Source organism: Ascaphus truei, chromosome 17 (genome assembly GCF_040206685.1).
Source record: "Ascaphus truei isolate aAscTru1 chromosome 17, aAscTru1.hap1, whole genome shotgun sequence".
In the NCBI taxonomy this organism is placed as follows: Eukaryota; Metazoa; Chordata; class Amphibia; order Anura; family Ascaphidae; genus Ascaphus; species Ascaphus truei.
The window spans coordinates 29,120,727-29,141,610 of NC_134499.1; the positions used below are offsets into that span (position 1 = coordinate 29,120,727).

The window sequence follows — 20,884 nt, forward strand, 5'->3', positions numbered from 1 at the left end:
GATTCTGAGCTACAGTATTACAACACCATTTAATAATAATACAAATAATAATAACTTTATTTCATATAGCGCTTTTCTCCCAATGGGACTCAAAGCACGTCACAATCACAGTATAGCGTGCGTTACTCAGCACATAGGATTGTTACACACACAGTCCCTGCCCAGATGTGTTTACGATCTATGATTTTGGTGCCTGAGGCACAGGGAGATACAGTGACTTGCCCAAGGTCACAAGGAACTGACACTGGTTCCCCTGCTTCAAACTCAGTCTTATTATTTAGAGTCAGTGCCTTTACTCTCTGAGCCACTTCTTCCCCCCCCCCCCCCCACCCACCATTCAGTGGCAAATGGCACAAGAACATACTGCAGTCAGACAAATCTCATGTCACTGACTTGTGACTAACCTTGTGTTGCTAAATAGCAAACAGACAATCTCTGCACTAAGTAATCAGTAAAGAGAATACAATTATATAAATCAAAACATATGCAAAACAATCACATGTATAGAAACCTTATCTGTAGAGAAATATCCATAATACACAAACAATTATAAAGCAGAAGAAAAGACAATGATATCCTCCTAACTGAATAAACTACAATAAATCTGAATCTCAACAAGTCACTAAAAACACTGAACAAAAGGAACACAGAGCGAACAAAGAGAAAATACAATCAGAGAAAGAAAAAAGGCACAAAAACAGGAAAACATACAAAGTAACAGGTGTATACAGTACTATATACAGTAAAGTAACAGGTGTACACAGTACTATATATACCCACTAAGCAGTGATCTCATGGAGGCGCCAGACAAAGGCACGTTCTGGATATTACATCCTTCTCTCCACACCTAATGCTCCTTGTTACCATGTGTGAGCCCTGTATTTACCTGTGCTCCCTCTGTCCTCTTCCTATAACATGCAGAAGCAGACAGGGACAGCCATGAGACATCCCGTCTCTCTTATGTTGTTGGAGATATGGATATTGGTGGACTCTGGTTCCTGTCTGGCTTCCCTCTGCCTATAATGCCGTGTTGTCCTGTTAATGGGCAGCTGCTGGTGTCCTTCATTCCACCGGATCCTGTGCAATAACAATCCAGATTCCCAGTGGCATGAAGTGCATAAGCTGAGCCCGCAAGCGTCTGCCAGCAGCACAAAGGGGTCTCTCTCGTGCCCACCGTAGCACTGTGATTACATTCTGCCCCTCAATGTTTTAGGGAGATCGTGGTCCTCCAGGTGTGGATGGAAGGAACGGGTTGGATGGAAAACCTGGACAACCCGGAACCGCAGGGCAAAGAGTAAGTGGGGAAAAAAATCAGGAATCATAGGAAAAGGTTTCATCCCTAGAACAGCCCAAGACCTATGACCTGGGATTTTACCATCTCACAGTGCACATTGTTTGATTTGGATATCTCGAACTATTGTAAGAGATATGTAATATGCAGCAAATCAATATCAGTATATAAGTGCAACGGGGCAGTGCACCAAATTGAGCAATTTTAAGACCAACAATATTTTAGTATCAAGAAGCCAACCCCAGTGTTTTGGAACCAGTTGGTACATTTTTCAAAATGGAGGGCATGATCTACTCCATCTTCGGACCATATATTAGAAATCCTTACTTTAAATTCAATTTCATTTAGACTCAACTAATGCTGTTACATGAACTAAATGTTGCAGGTATATTGTTGGAAAACATTGTGTTTTATATAAATTCAGTACCATCCCTCGTTCTCTAGGGAGATCCTGGCAAGCAAGGTGATGCTGGTAGGGATGTAAGTATTAAATCCAAATCAGATATGTCCATACGATAAGAACGTACTTAATCCCAAATACGTTATGGTTCTGCCCCCTTGTATATTTCATCTGGTACTGACTGTTAATCTGTTACATGGATCTGTTACAGGGTCTTCCAGGACTGAGAGGAGAGCAGGGTCCCATTGGACCAGTTGGCCCTGCTGGACCCCTAGGACTATCTGTAAGCAGCCAATGGCCAATACTGAGCCAGTAGATCTCACGCTCTTTAGTTAAACTCATCTGTCCTTATTCTTTCATTGCTCGCACTTGGCTGAACACCCAAAAGACATAGAATATCACCCTGGGCCATATTACGTACAGATAATTGCAAAGTCAGCTGTCCTTAATATTCTCAGCAGTTACTCATTGGCACAGTGATTGCATTTTCATTGAGGTCAGTAATTTGTACTCCGATAACTGAAAAAAAATAGCTATTTAGAAATCGGAATAATTGAACTTGCAATAATTAGCACAGAATGTTTTCAGTCGTACATTTTATCATTTGCAATGTTCATTCAATTACTTTACACATGGACTAGGTAACTATCTTCTTTGGCCCTTTCAGTAAAAGATATAAACTTTTGTGATTGTTTTTCTTTTCTTTTAGTACAAAAACATTCTGCTTGAACTTCCATATATTTCCTCTCTTTAAGGGTAAGCCGGGGGATGATGGAAAACCTGGACAGAACGGCAAAAATGTGAGCATCCGGCATTCATTTGACAGATATTTGCTATGGCAGAAAACTCCCCAAACTGTACGTTCAGCGTAACTCGTGTGTCTTATTCTAATTCTGTAGGGAGAAGAAGGGACGCCTGGAGAAGATGGAAGGAAGGTCAGAGCAAGAAATAACACCTGTAACATTGTATATCTCTCTATGGCACAGATCTGCAAGAGGGGGCTTGGCTTTAGCACACCTTTACCCCCATTCATACAAATAGGAGCTGAGACGTGCTAATGCTTAGCACCCTTCTGTGGATGTGCGCCTCTGTTTTTGGCGATATTATCTGTGTATCCTCAGAGAACTTGTCAGAATGGAATTTACCAACTAAAAAGGGAGAACGTTGAGTTTTCACAGCCACATTCCCCCCAAGTATCCCTATTTATCAGATACACTACATGCTTGGGGTTCTGGAAGACCTGCTGTACCTATGTGTGGTGAGCTGCAGAGGACATCCATAGGAATTACTTGGCAGTACCTCCATCCTGCAGGAGTAGAGGAACTACAGCGGCACCTTTTTTTTTAATGCAATATGTTGGAGGGTCTGCAACCATACTTAACCCTTTTGCTCCTAGGAGGGGCCTGCAGGGTGTGGCAGGCCCCTCTGGCAGTGAAGGGGTTAATAAAATGCTTCCGATTGCAGCATGTTCCATTTCTTTTTAGAGAGAGTCTTAAGCATAAATGTATTTTTAATGGAACCGGTCCCTCATAGGACCAAAGTGCTCTAATGGCAGTGACATTATTAAGGAGATCAATCTGGGTGATGGATGCCTTTTCCTCAAATATCTAACACCTATAAGTCTTTTAAAGTTAGTTTGTAAAATTGGGCTTTAGGATTGAGACTTGGGAGGGGGGGGTTTGTGGGATAAGGTAGAGGTAACACTTCACTGATAGAAAATTCCCTATTCAGACACCCCGAAGAAGAAAAGTGTGCTTCATGTCCAAAGAAACAAAAGCAGCTCAATTGTGACATTCATTTAGGAAAGCCAATTGGATCAATCAATTATTTATAAAACGTTGCATGATCAGCTACCAGGGATTGCACCTTTACAAAGAGCAGCTCTGCTCATTTTGATGTATTACAATAGCTGCAAGAATGAAAACGTTGCAATCATTTCCAGTGGAAGATGTTCCCTATAATGAAATGGGGATGATTAAGACTTGAATGATACATCTTTTTTTGTCTTTTTTTACATTAGGGTGATAAGGGTGACTCGGGTTCCGGCGGCAGAGATGTAAGTACATGTAGGATCTAAGCGTGAAACTATGTCTATATCTGCAAACACAAATCACACATTCAGTACAACAGTGAGATCGGTTACTGTGCGGGGGACGTGTCTTCCTCTATTTAGGGATCCTGCTTAAAGCTGCAGACCAAGCAATTTGTGTGGTTAAAAAAAATCAGCTCTGTACTATGAGAAAAAATTTGAACCATTTTTTTTAAAACCGCTATTATTGACATTTTGAATGTATTATAATGTAACAAGCATTTTTTATTTCTATAGCAACCATTTACAAAGTCACATCCCCTTCCTCTTCTAAAACAGGCTCTGGCACACCCCTTTTTGAGCCCTGTCCTCTCTCTAGCAGTGCACCAATTGTATCTAGTGACTGCCTGGTCACATGATCTTCCCCACAGAACTTTGCATCTTTGATCCTCTTTTGCTGCACTGACAGACATTTAGTGAACCCCTGAGCCGAATCTTCGCCGATCGATCACAGGAGAACGGATCGATCTGCAACTTAGCTAATTACATATCATTGTGTGGATTGTATTGATGCACTTATTAAATGGTAATTTTTTTTTTTTTTTTTTAAACGGCTCTTGGACTACTGCTTTAAGGTAATAAAATGTTACTAAAACATGATAAATCCCACGCAACAAATAAACTCAGAAGAAAAAAGTGTGGCTGCTTCTTATGTAAATTAGTATGTTGCAGAGTTATATGTTAAAGCAGCAAAACAAGTTAAATATTATATGGGTTTTTAAAAATAAAATCAGTTCTCTAGTATTAGTATTAGTGTTTTTTGTTTTTATTTGACTTTTAGTGCTATTTTTATTGCACTTTTTGTCATAAGCATTATCCGTTCATCTGAACCACAGTGGAGCAGAGGATATTCTATTAGAATCAGACAGCGAGCCCGCTGCTCCTCTGCTGCCCTGTCCATCTGTTAAACCTTTCTACGCCTCCTCTTGTCTCACAGGGTCGGGATGGCTCCAAAGGGGAACGAGGGGAGGCAGGTTCATTGGGCCCCCCAGGACCACCTGGTGTACCTGGCCTCCCAGGACAGATTGGACCTCCTGGGCAGGTGTGTGATGTGACATTGTGGTGACGGTTTATGGTTCGAAGGTTCTGTCTGCGTTCTCCTTTTCCTACCACGTGCTTTATATTGGTTGCACTCACCGCATTACTATTCCCAGAATATATTTTGTGGTATACATTGATGTCGCTATGTAAAAAAACAAATACATAGCTGTTGCATGGTGCTCTCACAAGAATTAGATACTTGACACTGGTGCTGTGCAAAAGTGGTCCCACATCATGGTAGATCATAGGGGATCCCACCTACAATTCAAGATAGATCTTTAATAAATCCTTTGGATTCTTTTTTCATCAAGACCACATGAGTGCCGACTTCTTATTCTTCTAAAAAATAAATACATTATCAGGAATACAACTTTCCTGATAGATTTTCTTGATCTTATTGTGCCTCCCTGGTCACAGACCCGATTCCACTTCCACGCATTCATAGTTCCTGCATCTGTTTTAATTCCCTTCCAGTCCCATTCTTAGACTAAGCACAAAGACTACACATTTCCTGCTTTGTCCGTTTTCTACGTGTCCCTGGGAAGTCAGCACCTTATTATTCTGTGTATAAGATTCGGTTGCTTCTAATTAAAGTCAGAATTGCTGCCTGTAATGTCCTATTTCCTCACATGGATGCTCATATTGCTTTTTGTATTTTTTAGGGAATACCTGGATTAGCTGGTGTCCCTGGAACAAAGGTAACATAAAAACAAATGTTAGCAAACAATCTAGATATCTCACACTCACAATAACGTGTGTGAGGAGAAGAGAGCTGCAAGCGAGTTGCAAAAATCTACAAATGTCTTACATTGATAAACAAACACCTATTAAAGCAGAAAAACGCCTCGCACTACATCTTTTGTTGTTGTTATAGGATTGAAACAGGGGGTCTCTAGAGCTGAAAACCATTTGATTCAGCTCTGGCGACCCCCTGCTTCCAGAGATAATTACTTCTGTAGGGGGCGCCGGTATCTCTGTGAAGTTTAAATGTCCAGGTCATGAGGACCAATAGGAAGCCGCAAGGGATGATGTCACAGCTTCCTATTGGCCAGCATGATGCGGGAGATTTAAACTCATGTCGTTAGACACACAAGTCCCCTGGCGGCAGAGATGCCAGTGCCCCCTATGGAAGTCTGTATCCCTGGAAGCAGGGGGTCCCCAGAGCTAAAATTAACAGGGTTCAGCTCCAGAGACCCCCATACTTCAATCCTATAACAAAACGAAAGAAGAGTAAGGAAAAAAAAGTGTGTGTGCCGAGCACGTGCATTTTAAGTTAAATTTCTTTGTCTTTTGTCACTATTTTATCACAGAAATTGTATTTGTGATGGTGATGTTTTTAATTAAAAATCAAAACACAAGTTCAGTGCCAGAACGCAAAGAAGTTTGACTTAGAACGCGTGTTTCAGCTATTTGCACCTCTATATTTATTTAACTGTGAATTCTGTTTGTGTGTCAGTCAGTGTGTGTCAGTGTGTCAGTTAGTGTCTGTGTGTGTGTATGTGAGTGTCAGTCAGTGTGTGTGCGTGTGTGTGTGTGTGTGTGTGTGTGAGAGAGTAAGTGTGTCTGTCAGTCACAGTGTGTGTTAGTGTCAGTCAGTGTCTTTCCTCTCCCTCCCCTGACATCACTGATTGCCTCTTCTGCCAGCAGTGACATCACTTCCGTTATGGAATTTTGTTACAACACAAGGGATTTTTCCTATCAAAACTCTGTAGGTGCCAGCAAAGAAGTTTCACTTCAATAAGACATAGTCAGAGGTGTTTTGCTGCTTTAATCAGAAATACAGTGATCTCTGTCCATTAACTAAAATGAATCAGTGCTCGGGACATGCATTGTTTCAGGCAGATATACAACGTGTATGTTAGTGTTACAGTATACTGATCAAGAGGCTCAGTTACAGACCGTGTATGTGGTAATTTTATTTTGCTTTTCCAGGGTGATAGAGGTGAATCAGGATCCAGAGGTGAACAGGTTAGTACACAGATTCCCTGGAGAGGTTGTGGCTGGACCAGAGGAGCACGTGATCCTTCTGCTTCAACGTTTCAAGTCGCTGCAACTTAATGTCCCCGTATTACTTTTCCAAACAGGGTCGGCCAGGAGAGACTGGACAGAAAGGGGATGCGGGAAGCGCCGCTGTAAGTAGCTTTGAGAGCAATAATTATCTTATTACAAGTTCGCCACCGGGTGAATGACGTGGGTCAGTGGGTAAGAAGCCCCTGAAGGAATGTTACAATATTCAGGCATCTCAAAATTGTGAAACACCCACCCAGACCCCGCAAAAGCCTTATTTCAGGGTCTGGATGGCTGTAACGTTAATTCCTTGCATTAACCCCATCAGGCTTGAGTGAATAGGAAAGTATATGATAACGCCCCATTGGTATAGTGCTGAATCGGCTTCCAGTCACAGGATTGAAACACGCAAAATTTGCCTTTGCCCTTGTCAGAGTTTGCAGTCGATGTTGGGAGAGGGGGGGAGAAGGAGAGGACATTCCCATTTAGTAGAGGGCCCATTGACTTATATACCTCTCAAAACTCTCATCAATACAGAATGTGGGGATATACCTGTGAACACATCCCAGATGCCAGGGGAAATGGGCCAATTAGCATTTTTCAATTGGCTTATTTCCCATGTATGATACAGTAGGTCGAGTACAGTTTTGCTACATTTTCAAGCAATGTTGCTAAATTTACGGAAAATAGGTAAAACGTGTAGCCAACCACTATTTGACACATTCCTGGCTTCTTTCTATATTGAATAGATGACTGTATCCCTATGTGCCCATGTTAGTTGCAAAATAGCTGAATTGGACGCTGTGATTAATTGAACAAGAAGTGATTAGTAAAACATAGAAAGAATCCTCAAGAGTGCAAGTCATATGTCCCATTATATAAACATGCAACAATACGCCCCATGTTATTCTGACTTGACTGATTAGCAGAATCTGGTGTCTGGTAATGATTTCTAACATTTTATTTTTCAGAATGTTGAAAAATCCCTCAACGTCCTAGGCATTAAGGTAATACAAAAATTTAGCACGATCCTGTCCTGTTTTATTCTCCCTTCTCGTTCTGTTTCTTAATACATTACTATTGGCAGTACAGCTGAACCCCGTTATAACGCGTTGCTCGGGGTCCACATAATGAGACCGTGTTATAACCGGGATCGCGTTATAACCGGGATCGCGAAATGGCCGTCACGATCAGTGAGGACTTACCCAGCATCTGCAGCTCTCTCCTCTCCCTTCATCAGGTTGAGTCCATGTGCGCGGCTTTCAATTTAACTTTCGAGAGCAGAGGAGGGTCACTTGACCCTTCTCTGACTAATAACAGCCCGACAGTGAATACATTTGATATAATACACATGCAGGAATCGAACCCATGACTCTTTATATGCTAGTAGCAATTCTCTAGTGCTACACCACAGGGTTGGTGTGATGAATCTGACTCTGTGGTGTAGCAGCTAGAGAATTGCTACTAGCATATGAAAAGTCATGGGTTCAAATTGATTGTTTTTCGGCGACCGCTGCGTTACGTCAGCAGGCACGTGAGCAGTTCAGCCAATGAGGGCGAACTGCTCATGGCCACGCCCTCGGTTGCTGTCTCTTGTCTCCTACATTATAGGCAAAAAACGCTGCTACAACGGTGGCGGATGATGTCACGTTGCCGTAGCCAGGACAATAAGCGCGGCCTCAGAGAAGCAGTTACGATATCATACTTGGCCACAATGTGATACTTAATGTACCACTTGAAAGTACATTTCCATTCCTTGCATTGAATAAACATGTTCTGCTGTAATTAGGATTCTAACATAGACGGGTCGGCATTAGGCTTTGCGGGGGTCCCAGGCGGCATGCTGGCAGCGCCCCCCCCCTTGTAAAAAAAAAGGGGGGGGGCATACAAGACCAGCATCCCTCCTCTGACAGCGTCACAGCATCATGTAGTTGCCATGGAAACGCAACTTCATGAGAGACTGCCGGAGGCGGCCCGATGCGGAGAAGGGTAAGCGCGTGTGCACACACACATACCACCCACCTCTCTGCCGATCCGGGGTCCCGTGCTTGCTGCTCTCCCTCCTTTCGTGCTAAGATTCAACTACTGACCGCAGGGTCGAGCTGGAGGAGGGGGGGCCCGCGTTCCCTCCTCAAGCTACACCCTCCGGTCGGGTGAAAGTTGGATCGGCACCGACAGGAGAGAGCATGGGGGTCCAAGGCGTTCGCCTTGCCCTAAGGCCGACTAGGGCAGGGGTTGGCTAACTCCAGTCCTCAAGGGCCACCTACAGGTCTGGTTTTCAGGATATCCCTGCTTCAGCATAGGTGGCCCAATAAGTCGAAGACTGAGCCACTGATTGAGCCACCTGTGCTGAAGCAGGGATATCCTGAAAACCGGACCTGTTGATGGCCCTTGAGGACTGGACTTGGCCACAACTTAACTTATGGCATATGCGGATTTCTTGTTTGCTGCAAATAAGCGTTTGATTATGCATGAACTTTTCCGGGAGCAAGAGGCAACAGATGAAATGCCAAGGCTATTTTTAATACCCAGCTCCTCCCTTTCCCCTCCCCACTTCCTTGTTTAGCGTAGTCTCTTTCTTTTGCAGATTTCGTTATTGAAAGACATCATTGAGACATACGATGACAGCTCTGGATTGATATTCCCAAGCTCTGGCCAGAAGAATAAAGGAGATCAGGGGGACCGTGGGGAGAAAGGAGCTCCAGGAAAAGATGTATGTCTGCAGGGGTCCTGCATCATGGACTTTAAATCAATACTTAGTTTGGGTTAGCCAGTCAAGACTGCAAAGATGGCACTGGCTGATATAGGGATCATAAGCATTCAAATATTAAGTCATATTTTAGGAGTCCACAACCTCGCCCATAACCTTCATTGAGCGGGAACAAAACAGTGTAAAGATTTGCTTCCAGAGATGGGTGCAAATAAATGTCCCATCTTTCATTGATAGTCCATGGTCCGGTTCTTTCCTCAATATATTCAGAGACGATAGAAAACATCTTTCACAGACTCATTTCAGTCAGTTACATCAGGTTTTCAGGCATATGGAATTTGGTTAAAGAGTAGAGAATCCTTAGCACGGCTGATGTTAAATGATTCAGCTGCAGCTTGGTGATAAATGATTCTGAATTCTATACCTCCAAGTACAATCTTCTATACTGTACATTTTCCTTAACCTAGAAATCACCTATTTTTCTCACTGCCAGCAAAATGTTCTTAGTCAATCATCAATGTTTAAACCAATATTCCTTCACATCCTTATCTCTTTGCTCTGAACTAAGAACGCCATTGTTCTGTCACTAAGTAACTACAGGATTGATTGTGTTACTAATCTTTTAAGACCGCTCTCTATTATATTGTTTTACTTAGTTATAGTTATTAACTATTAATAACTAATAGTTATTAACTATTAATAACTAACTCAATATAATTTATAACTTAATACTATATTCCTTACCTAACCCTAACCTTATTCTAACCCTAAAAACCCTAACCCCTGATCCTAAGTATAATATTCCTAACCTTAACCCCTAAACCTAAAAAACCTAAAACGTAAAAAAAAAAGTAAACCCTGCTGCGAAATGGCCATGGCGAATTGTCCCATTCCTGAGGCTTGTTAATCTTGTTTCATACAAACTTGTCTCTCAGAAGTAGAGATTAACATCACCTAAACCTGTCCGATTTATTTGACACAAAAATAAAGAAAGGAAAACTGCACCAGATATACTCACAATGTTTTATACATCTCATTATAATATGGTGCTTACGGTACTCTCTCCTCCCCTATTTCCCCAAACACTCACTGGCACAACTGGAAGAAAATTGGAGCAAAGTACCTTGATACATTGATGCTGATTGATGCAGAATCAAAATGACCCCATTTGTTTTTGGAGCAATGCTCTAGTTGCAGCTCTGGATACAAAACTCCCACCGCCGCCACAACTTTCAGCTGGACCGGACGTGACTCGGATGTCCCTTTCTTTATAGGGAGTTATGGGTTTTCCTGGAGAAAGAGCGGAGAAGGGTGACAAGGGTGACCGAGGTCCCACTGGCCCAGAGGGCCCGACAGGACGTGCCATCGGAGAGAGAGGCCCTGAAGGTCTACCTGGCCAAGCCGGAGAGCCAGGAAAACCAGGGATTCCAGGAGTCCCTGGGAGAGCAGGAGAACCCGGCGAGCAAGGAAAGCTTGGGGAGAAGGTGAGGAGCCATAAAGAGTAAAGCAGACTGTGTGAGGTTTGACATGTCTGTGAAAAGTCTGAATGTAGATAACACCCAAATCATCATAACATTGATGATTTCAATCACTTAACCAACCTAACCTGCCCCCAACTGCTGTAAACCACACTGTATGATCGTTAGCTTTTTTCCCTTCATTATTATGATACTCTTTCATTTGAATTACCCTAAAGTACTAGCCCAGGGGTGGCCAACTCCAGTCCTCAAGGGCCACCAACAGATCAGGGTTTCAGGATATCCCTGCTTCAGCACAGGTGGCTCAATCAGTGGCTCAGTCTCCACTCCTGCACTAGCCCATCTCTCCTTTGTCGGGTGGCTATTCCATGAATCTGTTCTTATGTGTATTATTTACCTTGCAGGGCGAGAGGGGCGAGCGAGCAGAACGAGGTGACAATGTGAGTTATCAATAAATTCATATTTGATCTTGCAAGTCATTTATAGAATACTGCAAAATAATATAATCTCGACACTATTTCTCACGTGCACAATGCAGCTGTAGGCAAGTACGTGAAAATTATTTTTAAAGAGCACAAAAAGGAGCACAAATTATTTTGGGGTATTAAGGAAGTGGTCAATACACTCACAAGTGTAGGTGACAACCAAGCCTTCTAGTCTGAAGCAATGGATGCTTTTGGTTCTATGTAGTTATCTCAGGTTTGTAAACGGATGTCGTTTGGAGCATTGGTCAAACACTCAGGGATATACAGCACACTGGATCTCTCCGTCTGAGGCACTGTTGGAGATCATGTGCAGTCCTGGATCCTCTCTCGGCGTCCTCCGTCGGGTCAGCACTAACCTGGGCCGGCTCGGATGATGTCACTTCCGGAGTTGATCATGGTGCTGATATCTCCAATACTGAGTCTTTAGCCAATACCCCCACGCGTTTCGCTGAATGTAAAGCTTCCTCCACATTAGTTTTAGTTAGGTCAACAAAACATGCAAAGCTCTTGCTCAGGATCCAGTATCCATTTAAGGATCACGCCAAATGGTTTGCAGACGGTTTACTGCACATGGGTGTAATATGTGCCCCTAATGCCTAATTGTATCTTTATCAGGGTAAAGAAGGTCCCAGAGGCCCAATTGGTCCACCAGGCCCTAAGGTGAGTGCTTTTCATTAACAAATTTATTAAACTTTTTTCTTATCTTAGGCTTTATCTAACAGTATAAATGTACGTCTGCTCCTGTAAAAAGGAAGTCAATAGTTCCAAAATATTGCATTCCTCAATGTCTGTGTATGCGATCATAGGCATTTGTGTCTATTCACTTGTTCCTTTTTTTTTTTTTTAAATAAGCTTACACTTGAAGTGGGGGGAGGGGAGGCATTAGTGGTCCATAGTCCCCGGATCTCTGCCCCTCCCCCATAAAAGGATGTTCATTTTTTTTTTGCCGTTTCTTATAAAAATATGGCTGCTGGAGTCTCCCATAGGAAGCCGCAACACATTCTCCTGATGATGTTGCAGACTTCTATAGGACGCTGGAACAGGCCCAATACTCATATTCTTGGGGGGAGGCGGAGTTTCCGCAGGTCGGGGGACTACAGATCAGCTGTGTTTCTGAAATCAGGACAGAATTATTGATTCATTCCACCCATGTTATTGGTTTAATAAATGACGATCATGGCATGAGATGGGTGAAATTTTTTTTGCCGGATTTGGATCCGCAGCGGATCGGGCGGTTCCTTTGGATTTCAGCGGAACAATTTCAAAAAAGGGCGACTCCCGTTTTGCTGTTTTTTAAAAAATTGTTATTACCAATACACTCCGTGGATTCCGCAGCCCGTGGACGGATTGGTAGAATTCAATCCGTGGATTCCGCAGCCTGCTGGCGGACTCTAAAGAACGGATTGCTGAATCCGCGGATTGGAGTCTGCAAATCCGTCCTCTGGTTATATCCAACGGCAGTGTTTTGGCGAATCTGCGTGGATCAAAAACCACCTGAATCCGCAGATTTTACACTGCAGACCGGATTTGGGGTTGAAATTCCAGGAAACGGATTTGGGGACGGATTCGCCCGTCTCTAATCATGACAAGTAATTTCTAATGCAATAAAGTCCAGAACATCTCAATATTAAAAATATGAGAGAAATGTACAGCATGTATAATCACCGGCGACGTGGGCTATTATACTGTGTATATACTGGAACATATTGTTTCAAACAAAATAATTTTTTTCTTATGGTTTTAGGGTGACGTTGTAGAAATACTTGCTACCGGATTACCTGGTGAGAGAGGATTAACAGGTCCGAGGGGAATCAAGGTCAGTAAATTCTGTATTTTTGGTATTCTCTGTCTTACAAATGTGATACATTTAATGGAAGATGTAAAAATGTCTCAGTCCCTCACACATGGCTGGCAGGAGGCCCTAACTCTATCTTTATATTGAGTATATATCTACTCCCTGCCACTCCATGCCACTCCCTGCCACTCCATGCACAGGGAACGGAACTTTGTGCAGCTGACAGTCCAGGTGCTGCAGTGCTGTACAGAACATATTAGAAAAGACAGTCCACTTGCGGCACACAGTATAGCCTCCGCTTGGTCATGGCGCTCTCATCCTACGGCGTCCTGCTCTCTACGCTGTCCGCAAGACACGCTGTTTATACGTTAAGAAGCTGCACACACAATGTTTCTTTAGCAGATATTGCTACCAAAAGCACAGTGTTTAGAGAGGAGATCCCCTAATGAAGAACATGTGACGGGGGGGACTCTCCATTGAGTTTTTATTTTTGTAGTTACTTTGAAATAGGGAAATAAGTGCAGTAATAGCTGGTACAGAAGCATTGCTCCTGCGCGTTCCTTGGGTATATGGACTTGCGTGTTTGTTAATTCTATATTTCCTTGATTCTTCTTTTGCAGGGAGAGTCTGGTGCAGACGGAGAGAAGGGAACCAAAGGAGATAAGGTCTGATTGTAGTAGTAAGTCTTTAGTGAGGCCTTTATCAACCTCCTGTGTTGTTTCCTCTTTTTCACATCCCCGTAGTGTCCATAGTCCCTCACTTTCTGGACAGGGAATATTCCTCCATTGTACCTTTTTGAAGCTCTTCAAACTGGCTGGATTACTCTACGTCTTGGGTGCTTGAAAGGGCTTGAAACAGCTTACTCTGCCTCTCTGGCAACACAAGGGTTAAACTTGCATTACATGGAGCAAAAGTGCATAAGATTGCAACATAACCTCCTCCCCCAAATCCTGATTGTTTGTTTGTTTTTTACCTCCATAGAAGTTTTCTCTCAAACAAATATATCAACGATGTCACCAATAGAACACCGCCGGGTCATCTCCCGTTGAAGTGGCGACTTTCTATTGGCTGCCGTAATAAGCCTGACCCCGGGGTTACTATTTTGCAGCTCAGAAACCGAGGGGGGATTCCCAGAGGTTGGCAGACCACAGGACAGCTCCGGGGGGCCCCTTGGTTCAGCTAACTTACAAAAATAAAACGCCCCCAGAAAAAAGAATGATCAGCGGGACTGCTGCCTTAGGACACGTGTGTGTGTGTATTATGTACACTTTGATATATATATATATATATATATATATATGTGCTGATTCACTTTACTGTAGTTCTACAGGGGTCTCTCTTCTTTCAGGTGGTGAGGGGTTAAAGGCACACAGGAGTTACATTGTATAACATTTATAACCAAGAGCAGACACTGTGCTCCGATTCATTAAAGGATGAAGTGGTCTTTCTGTCATCATTAACCCCTTCGCTGCCAAAGGGGCCAGGCACACCACCGAACACAATGGTTTGCCGCCCCCGCTGGAAGCGAGTCTTTTCTTGTATTTTTGTATCCGCATAATGATTATATTTGCGCTGTTTCGATTGCAGGGAGGGGACGGGCCGAAAGGAGACAGAGGAGATACTGGCGAAAAAGGCAGAGACGGGTCTCCGGTGAGTATCTCACCGCGGGGACACACTGGTGTCAGCAGGGGAAATGTATCTCTGCAGAGCTTAAAGGCCCAGGTCCCACGGGCCAATAGGAAGCTGCACCGGATTATATCACAGCTTCCTATTGGCCAGTGTAACGCGGGACATATAAACGCCGCCATTAGATGAAGGATCACAATTTCTACCAGCCCTACAGAGGGAAGTATCTCTGTAAATTAACGGGGTTCAGCTTCGGAGATCCCCTGCTTCTAACCTGTAATAATATAAAAATATGTATTTTATTTAAAGTTAAGCCGTATTGCTTTAACCCCTTACCCTAAAGACCCTAACCCCCTAATCCTAACGCTACTCACCTACCTCATGGGCCAACATGTCCGACAGCTAAACGCCCGGGGCTAGAAGTCCCTTTCCGTGAAAGAAACCCGATCCCTGCTAACACGCCCTGACGTACGGGACATTTACACGCCGTTCATCGCGTTAATGATGGATCCCCATTACAGGCAGCTCGGGGAGCAAAAGGGTTAATCCCTGAAATCTTGTTTGTAACTTGCATCGCTAAGTCTGTGCTCTGTGCCTTTCTAGGGCGCCACGGGAGAGAGAGGACTGGCAGGGCCGGAAGGAAAGCCGGTGAGTCACGGAAAACCATCAGTTTCAGTGCTAGGGTTGTCACCCACAGCGTTACATCACCATATTCATTGCGCAGTGCCGGCCTTAGGGCAAAGTGAGCGCCATCGGGGGGGGGGGGGGGGGGCGTGCTTCCTCCTCTCCCTCCTCATGTTGGCGCCAGGATCCAAATTCTGCCCGACGGGAGAAGGGAGAGCTGGAGGAGAGAGCTGGGGAGTCCCCAATCTGACACAGGACTGCACCACTTCCGGGCGAGGGAGTAAGGGGGAGTGGGTGTGTGTGTGCGTGTGCGCAGGGGCGGGCCTTACCTTATGTGGAGCCGTCTTCCTTCTGCAGCGTCGTATTGTCATGGCGATGCGTTGCCATGACAATGCGACGTCACACCGTGATGTCATGATGTTGCAGGAGGGTCCCTGCTGCCGCCATGGCGCCTTGGGCTCCGCCAAAGGTAAGGCCGACCCTGCATTCTTGTTATTATGTGTCTTTGTAAATAAACATGCTGTTCTGTAAGTAGGCCTCGGACCCATTTTCTTGGTGTCCACGTTATGCCTCATTGCAAGTTGGAATATGTTGCTCTGTTTTGTAATGTGTAAATCAGAAAGGATGCTGGATACACAGATACAAAGTAACATTCTCCCACTCACCCATCATTATACTGACCACCTCTCCTTATTTATTAAGGAAGTTTTCTCATAGTTAGGTGAAAAATGCATAATCTTTCTACTGTATCCCTAACAAAAGTTCCGCCCCCCAATACAGAAGATAATCTCCCTAATTTCACTCCCGAATATCCCTGATAGGAGTGAGCCTGGCGTACCGGTCACCCTACTTGTAGTTCCTTGTGCTGTTGCAGTTTGCTTTATTAAGGCTGATAGTTACTTATGATTGAATGATACCTGCCGTTTAAACGCTGTGTCAGGTTTAAGAGGCTGAGACTGGGAACCTAAGCGAGACGTGTGGATGCACTGTTAAGTTTTTTGTTTTTTTGGCCCATATTTGCTAAACGGTGATGTGCCAGAAAACACCCTACGGCCCATTCACCTCCGGTGCTGTGAGGGGGGTTTGATGCCACAGTGCTGCATAGTGAATATGGGCCATTAAGTGGTTGAAATAAGCAGCCCTAATTGAACTCCTTCTCTGCCGAGGGGGACGGAAACGCATTGTTTTGCTATGTGTTGCGCGCCCCTACGACAGCAAAAGGATTAAATCGCTGTGACCCGTTTGATTTGTTCCTGTTTTGTGTCCGTTCCATTCAATACAGGGCGAGCAGGCCATTAGCGGGCTGCCTGGCCCAGCTGTAAGTAAACCGTTTTGGACGGCCTCAGTTTTGGGCCACTTGTTAGGTTTGGCTTTCTTAGCCCTCGGGATGGCTTTGCGCACTCTGATTGGTCTGTCTGTTTGCTTCTCCATAACCCTCTCCCCGCCACCATCACTGTCCAAGATTGAACTGGGCTCTTTAAGGCACACCTTCCCTAATTGTCTGGCTTGAATTAAATATCCGCAGGGTTTGCCAGGCTTCCCCGGAGTTCTCGGCCGACCGGTAGGTGCTGCTGTTTTTCACGGGTCTCGGGCTTCGGGTTTTCGGTGCAGTTTGCATGCAGCTGGTTTGCAACTTGGAAGCATTTCCTGGATAAACTATCTAAGGCACAGATTTACTAAACACTGCTAAATCTCTTAGGCCTATTCCATTGAATGCGCAGTAAGGCTTAGCAACGGTCAGTAAATCTGCACCTTCGTCTGTAGGGGAATTAAAGGTGCAATCTGTGTGGAAAGATCAAAGCATCCTACTGACCGTCTTCTGCTCTGGTTTGTAAGGTTATTAAATCATCATTACCCCATAGACAACGCTAAATAAAATCCCAGGAGTGTACCGGAGTATGTCTCTAGAGCGGCAGAGCATGGAAAAGAACAACATACACAAAATATAACTTCTGATAAAGCATCATGGATTGCACCTTTATATATTCCTATTATCATGTGTGACACATACAGTACCATAAGCCAAGGGTTCTCAACTCCAGGCCTTGGGATGCCTCAACAGGTCAGGTTTTCAGGATGCCTGCTTCAGCGCAGATGGCTCCATCAGTCCCTGCTTTAGCACAGGTGGCTCAATCAGTCCCTGCTTCAGCACTGGTGGCTCAATCAATGCCTCAGTCTTTGACTGAGCCACTGATTGAGCTACCTGTGCTGAAGATGGGATATCCTGAAAACCTTAGCTGCGGGGGTCTTGAGGACTGGAGTTGGGAACCCCTGCCATAAGCAAAAGCCCTCAATACAAAGCACAGTTACACTGTAACACAAATACCCGCTGTATAGCCACACTGTGACATATATAACAAACACTCCAGTCATAAAACATATTTCAGGTATTTATTTTGAGAATGCTACACAGTACACAGTACACAGTACACAGTACACAGTACTTTACAGCAATGCAAGAATAAGAGCATCAGTTCTAAAAAATAAAAGACAAACATAGGGAATCAGATCATATAGCAAGACTATAAAGAAAAGACACATATTACTGCTCGCCAGGCCCGTTATTCCCAGTTGAACGGTAGTCTGGATGATATGACACGGTGTACAGAGTGCAGTGTTTAGGGCTATCATATGGTGCAGCATCAATTCCAGCTCAGTCATTTTACATGTGTGTCTTCCCCTCCACTTCCCCCCCACCCAGGGTAACCCAGGAGAACTTGGCCAGCAGGGACCCCCTGTAAGTATTACACTGTAAATTCAAGACTGTGGGGGAAGGGAGGGGGGAGGGGAGTTATAGTGCAATGGGCATGATCTGCATGTATAGTTATTTTTATATAGTTCTGACCTTTAAATAAAGAGGCTTCTGTGAGGTTAGTCTGACTCCTGCAGAAGGCCTAGTTACAATATGTATATGACCACACAATATAATCATGCAATATATAAGACTAATCCACTTTGAGCAGGGTATTTGAGAGATCTGGTACTGTAGCTCAGTAAAATCTTAAATGCTTTCCTTTGCAAATCATGCACAAACGTGATTGCAAGATGTCTAAACCAGTGGAATTCTCACGTTTTACTCTTCTGCTTTCTAACAGGGTCTTCTGGGACCCCAAGGTCCCCAGGGACCTCCAGGAATAAAGGTATGATACAATGTAACCACTGCGCACCCAGGGGGCAATTTAACAGGTCCCCAATTGTGCAAACATCTGTGTTCACAGGAGTGCCGAAGTAAACATGCCAAATATGACCTTGAATCATTTAATCTTGTATGGACAATGTGTAGGATGTGTGAATCACCCCATTCTCACGCATTTTATCATGAAATATAGAATATTCTGTGGATCTAATCCTTTCAAGTACATTATGTATCGATAACCCAGACCATTGGTACATTTCTCTGGTTGGTCTTCTGCAGAATTTGGTGGAGGTATAACAAGCCTTCTCCACTGATACCCAACGTCACTGACTGCTCAAGGCAGTTATAAGCCCAGAGAGTGGATTATCCATGAAGGATATTAGCATGTGGTGGGCAAAGGAGTTACCCTGGTTTTCTTTTTGCAGGGCAATCAAGGTGAACAAGGGGCCAGTGTACGGGTAAGTTCCCTAATGTCTTCTTCTCGGGCTGCTTAGTGCAGGAGTGGCCAATTCCAGTCCTTGGGGGCCACCAGTAGGTCAGGTTTTAATGCTGTCCCTGCTTTACTGATTGAGCCACCTGTGCTGAAGCAGGGGTATCCTTAAAATCTCACCTGTTGGTGGCTTTTGAGACTGAAGTTGTCCGCTCCTGGCTTGGTGGGATTGCCCAAGCATGAATAAAATGGGTTTTGTGAAGAAAAGGAGCAGCCTACTGTACTTTGGTCGTTCAAGTAATGAGTCCAAGTATGTACTCCTTGAGCAAGTGGCTATTTGGCCACGGGCAGCAAAAATTGGATTGTAAGTTCTTTGAGGCAGTGACTTATTGTGGGACCCCAACCAGCACCATATGAAATAGTATTTTCCTTATTGTTTAACAGAATTGTGTTCTCCTGAACTGAAGCACAGTTCCAGTGCTGGTTTTAAAGGCTCCAACCAAACGCTGCAAGACTGATGTTTGTTTTACTTGTTTAGGGATTACCAGGTGTTCAAGGCAATGCTGGCCCCCCTGGCCAACCTGGACCCCCAGGCCTTACGGTAAGCAACACTTTATACATCACTTTATACATTGGTGCACTTAATTAGCTTTGCTCTGCTGCTCACCAATAGTGAGAACACCTGTCCAAGAGTAGAAAGAGTGAGAGCCTTGGCAGTGAGTTTCTGCTTGTTAGTACGTATTGTTTGATGTGTGTGGTTTTTTTCATTTCTAGGGACCCCAAGGATCTCCAGGAGTTCCAGGACAAGTGGTACGTTCTGGTTCTTAATGCACCCCGATATACACCGCAGAAAGCTCCTGAGATACTTCCTTATTTCAGTAGACCATCGCAGAAAGAGTCCTTCAGTTTTGGATAGCAAAGTTACAAATGTTTGGGGTTTTCTGGTTGTTTCAGGGTGAATCAGGAAAACCCGGCATTTCTGGGAGAGATGGCGTGCCAGGCAAAGACGGAGAAACGGGGCTGTCAGGAAAAATGGTATCTGTGACTTTTAGACCCCTGTCTACAGTATATCTGGCGTTTATAACCTTTTAAGAACTGTGGATCCCTTTAGGAATGTTTTGTGACTATGGAACCCCAGTGCCCCTATCCTATAAATGTAAAAAATACGGTCACTGTATTAACTAACAGCTTCTCTATTCTATAGCATTTATAACATTACAGTGTAGCATTTGAAATTCCCTTTGAATTATTGAAAGAAAAAATATGGCAAATAAACGACTGAGCCTTGATGAGGAAATATCTGCTCAATCACCAAATTCTTCCCGCAGAACCTCTGGTAGGCTCTTGTACAATCACAGGGTTCCACCGACTGAAAACCACCGGTCTATAATATTATTTTATCTATTGTGGCTGGTGAGTGTATGGTAATAAAGTTCAACCGGAGCTGGGGACATGGTGCATGACTCTCATGTGTTGGTATTCAACCCCCTGCAGTGAATCACGTGTTTGCCTTTTATGCAATGATGCTTTTATCTTCCAACGGTTCATTGTCTTCTTGTTACTTCCTTGATAGGGCGTTCCAGGCTCCCCAGGCCCTGTTGGATCCAAAGGAGAAGCCGGGACTCCAGGAGCAGTGAGTAATATTTTACTATTGACTAGTGCTGAGGTTTCCCAGCATGTGGTAATGGTACCCCAAGTGGTGCAAAAAAGTGCTACGAAATAGGTACTGCAGACTACTGTGACTTGCTGCTGAAGAGAGGCGAATAGAAGCA

The 20,884-nt window shown here is 44.1% G+C and overlaps 1 protein-coding gene across 1 annotated transcript in view; it reads left to right on the forward strand.

Moving 5' to 3' along the window:
* Positions 1-20,884, forward strand: part of COL7A1 (collagen type VII alpha 1 chain) — a 120,221-nt gene that overhangs the window by 76,661 nt on the left and 22,676 nt on the right. The window contains exons 63-89 of the mRNA XM_075574536.1: positions 1,214-1,294; positions 1,736-1,771; positions 1,903-1,974; positions 2,447-2,491; positions 2,591-2,626; positions 3,712-3,747; positions 4,718-4,822; positions 5,484-5,519; positions 6,754-6,789; positions 6,906-6,953; positions 7,800-7,835; positions 9,416-9,541; positions 10,813-11,022; positions 11,421-11,456; positions 12,117-12,161; positions 13,246-13,317; positions 13,917-13,961; positions 14,884-14,946; positions 15,526-15,570; positions 17,072-17,107; positions 18,248-18,283; positions 18,642-18,686; positions 19,108-19,140; positions 19,651-19,713; positions 19,887-19,922; positions 20,067-20,147; positions 20,686-20,745. Coding sequence (XP_075430651.1) covers positions 1,214-1,294; positions 1,736-1,771; positions 1,903-1,974; positions 2,447-2,491; positions 2,591-2,626; positions 3,712-3,747; positions 4,718-4,822; positions 5,484-5,519; positions 6,754-6,789; positions 6,906-6,953; positions 7,800-7,835; positions 9,416-9,541; positions 10,813-11,022; positions 11,421-11,456; positions 12,117-12,161; positions 13,246-13,317; positions 13,917-13,961; positions 14,884-14,946; positions 15,526-15,570; positions 17,072-17,107; positions 18,248-18,283; positions 18,642-18,686; positions 19,108-19,140; positions 19,651-19,713; positions 19,887-19,922; positions 20,067-20,147; positions 20,686-20,745 — 1,599 coding nt within the window. The remainder of the gene's footprint in view (positions 1-1,213; positions 1,295-1,735; positions 1,772-1,902; positions 1,975-2,446; positions 2,492-2,590; positions 2,627-3,711; positions 3,748-4,717; positions 4,823-5,483; positions 5,520-6,753; positions 6,790-6,905; positions 6,954-7,799; positions 7,836-9,415; positions 9,542-10,812; positions 11,023-11,420; positions 11,457-12,116; positions 12,162-13,245; positions 13,318-13,916; positions 13,962-14,883; positions 14,947-15,525; positions 15,571-17,071; positions 17,108-18,247; positions 18,284-18,641; positions 18,687-19,107; positions 19,141-19,650; positions 19,714-19,886; positions 19,923-20,066; positions 20,148-20,685; positions 20,746-20,884) is intronic.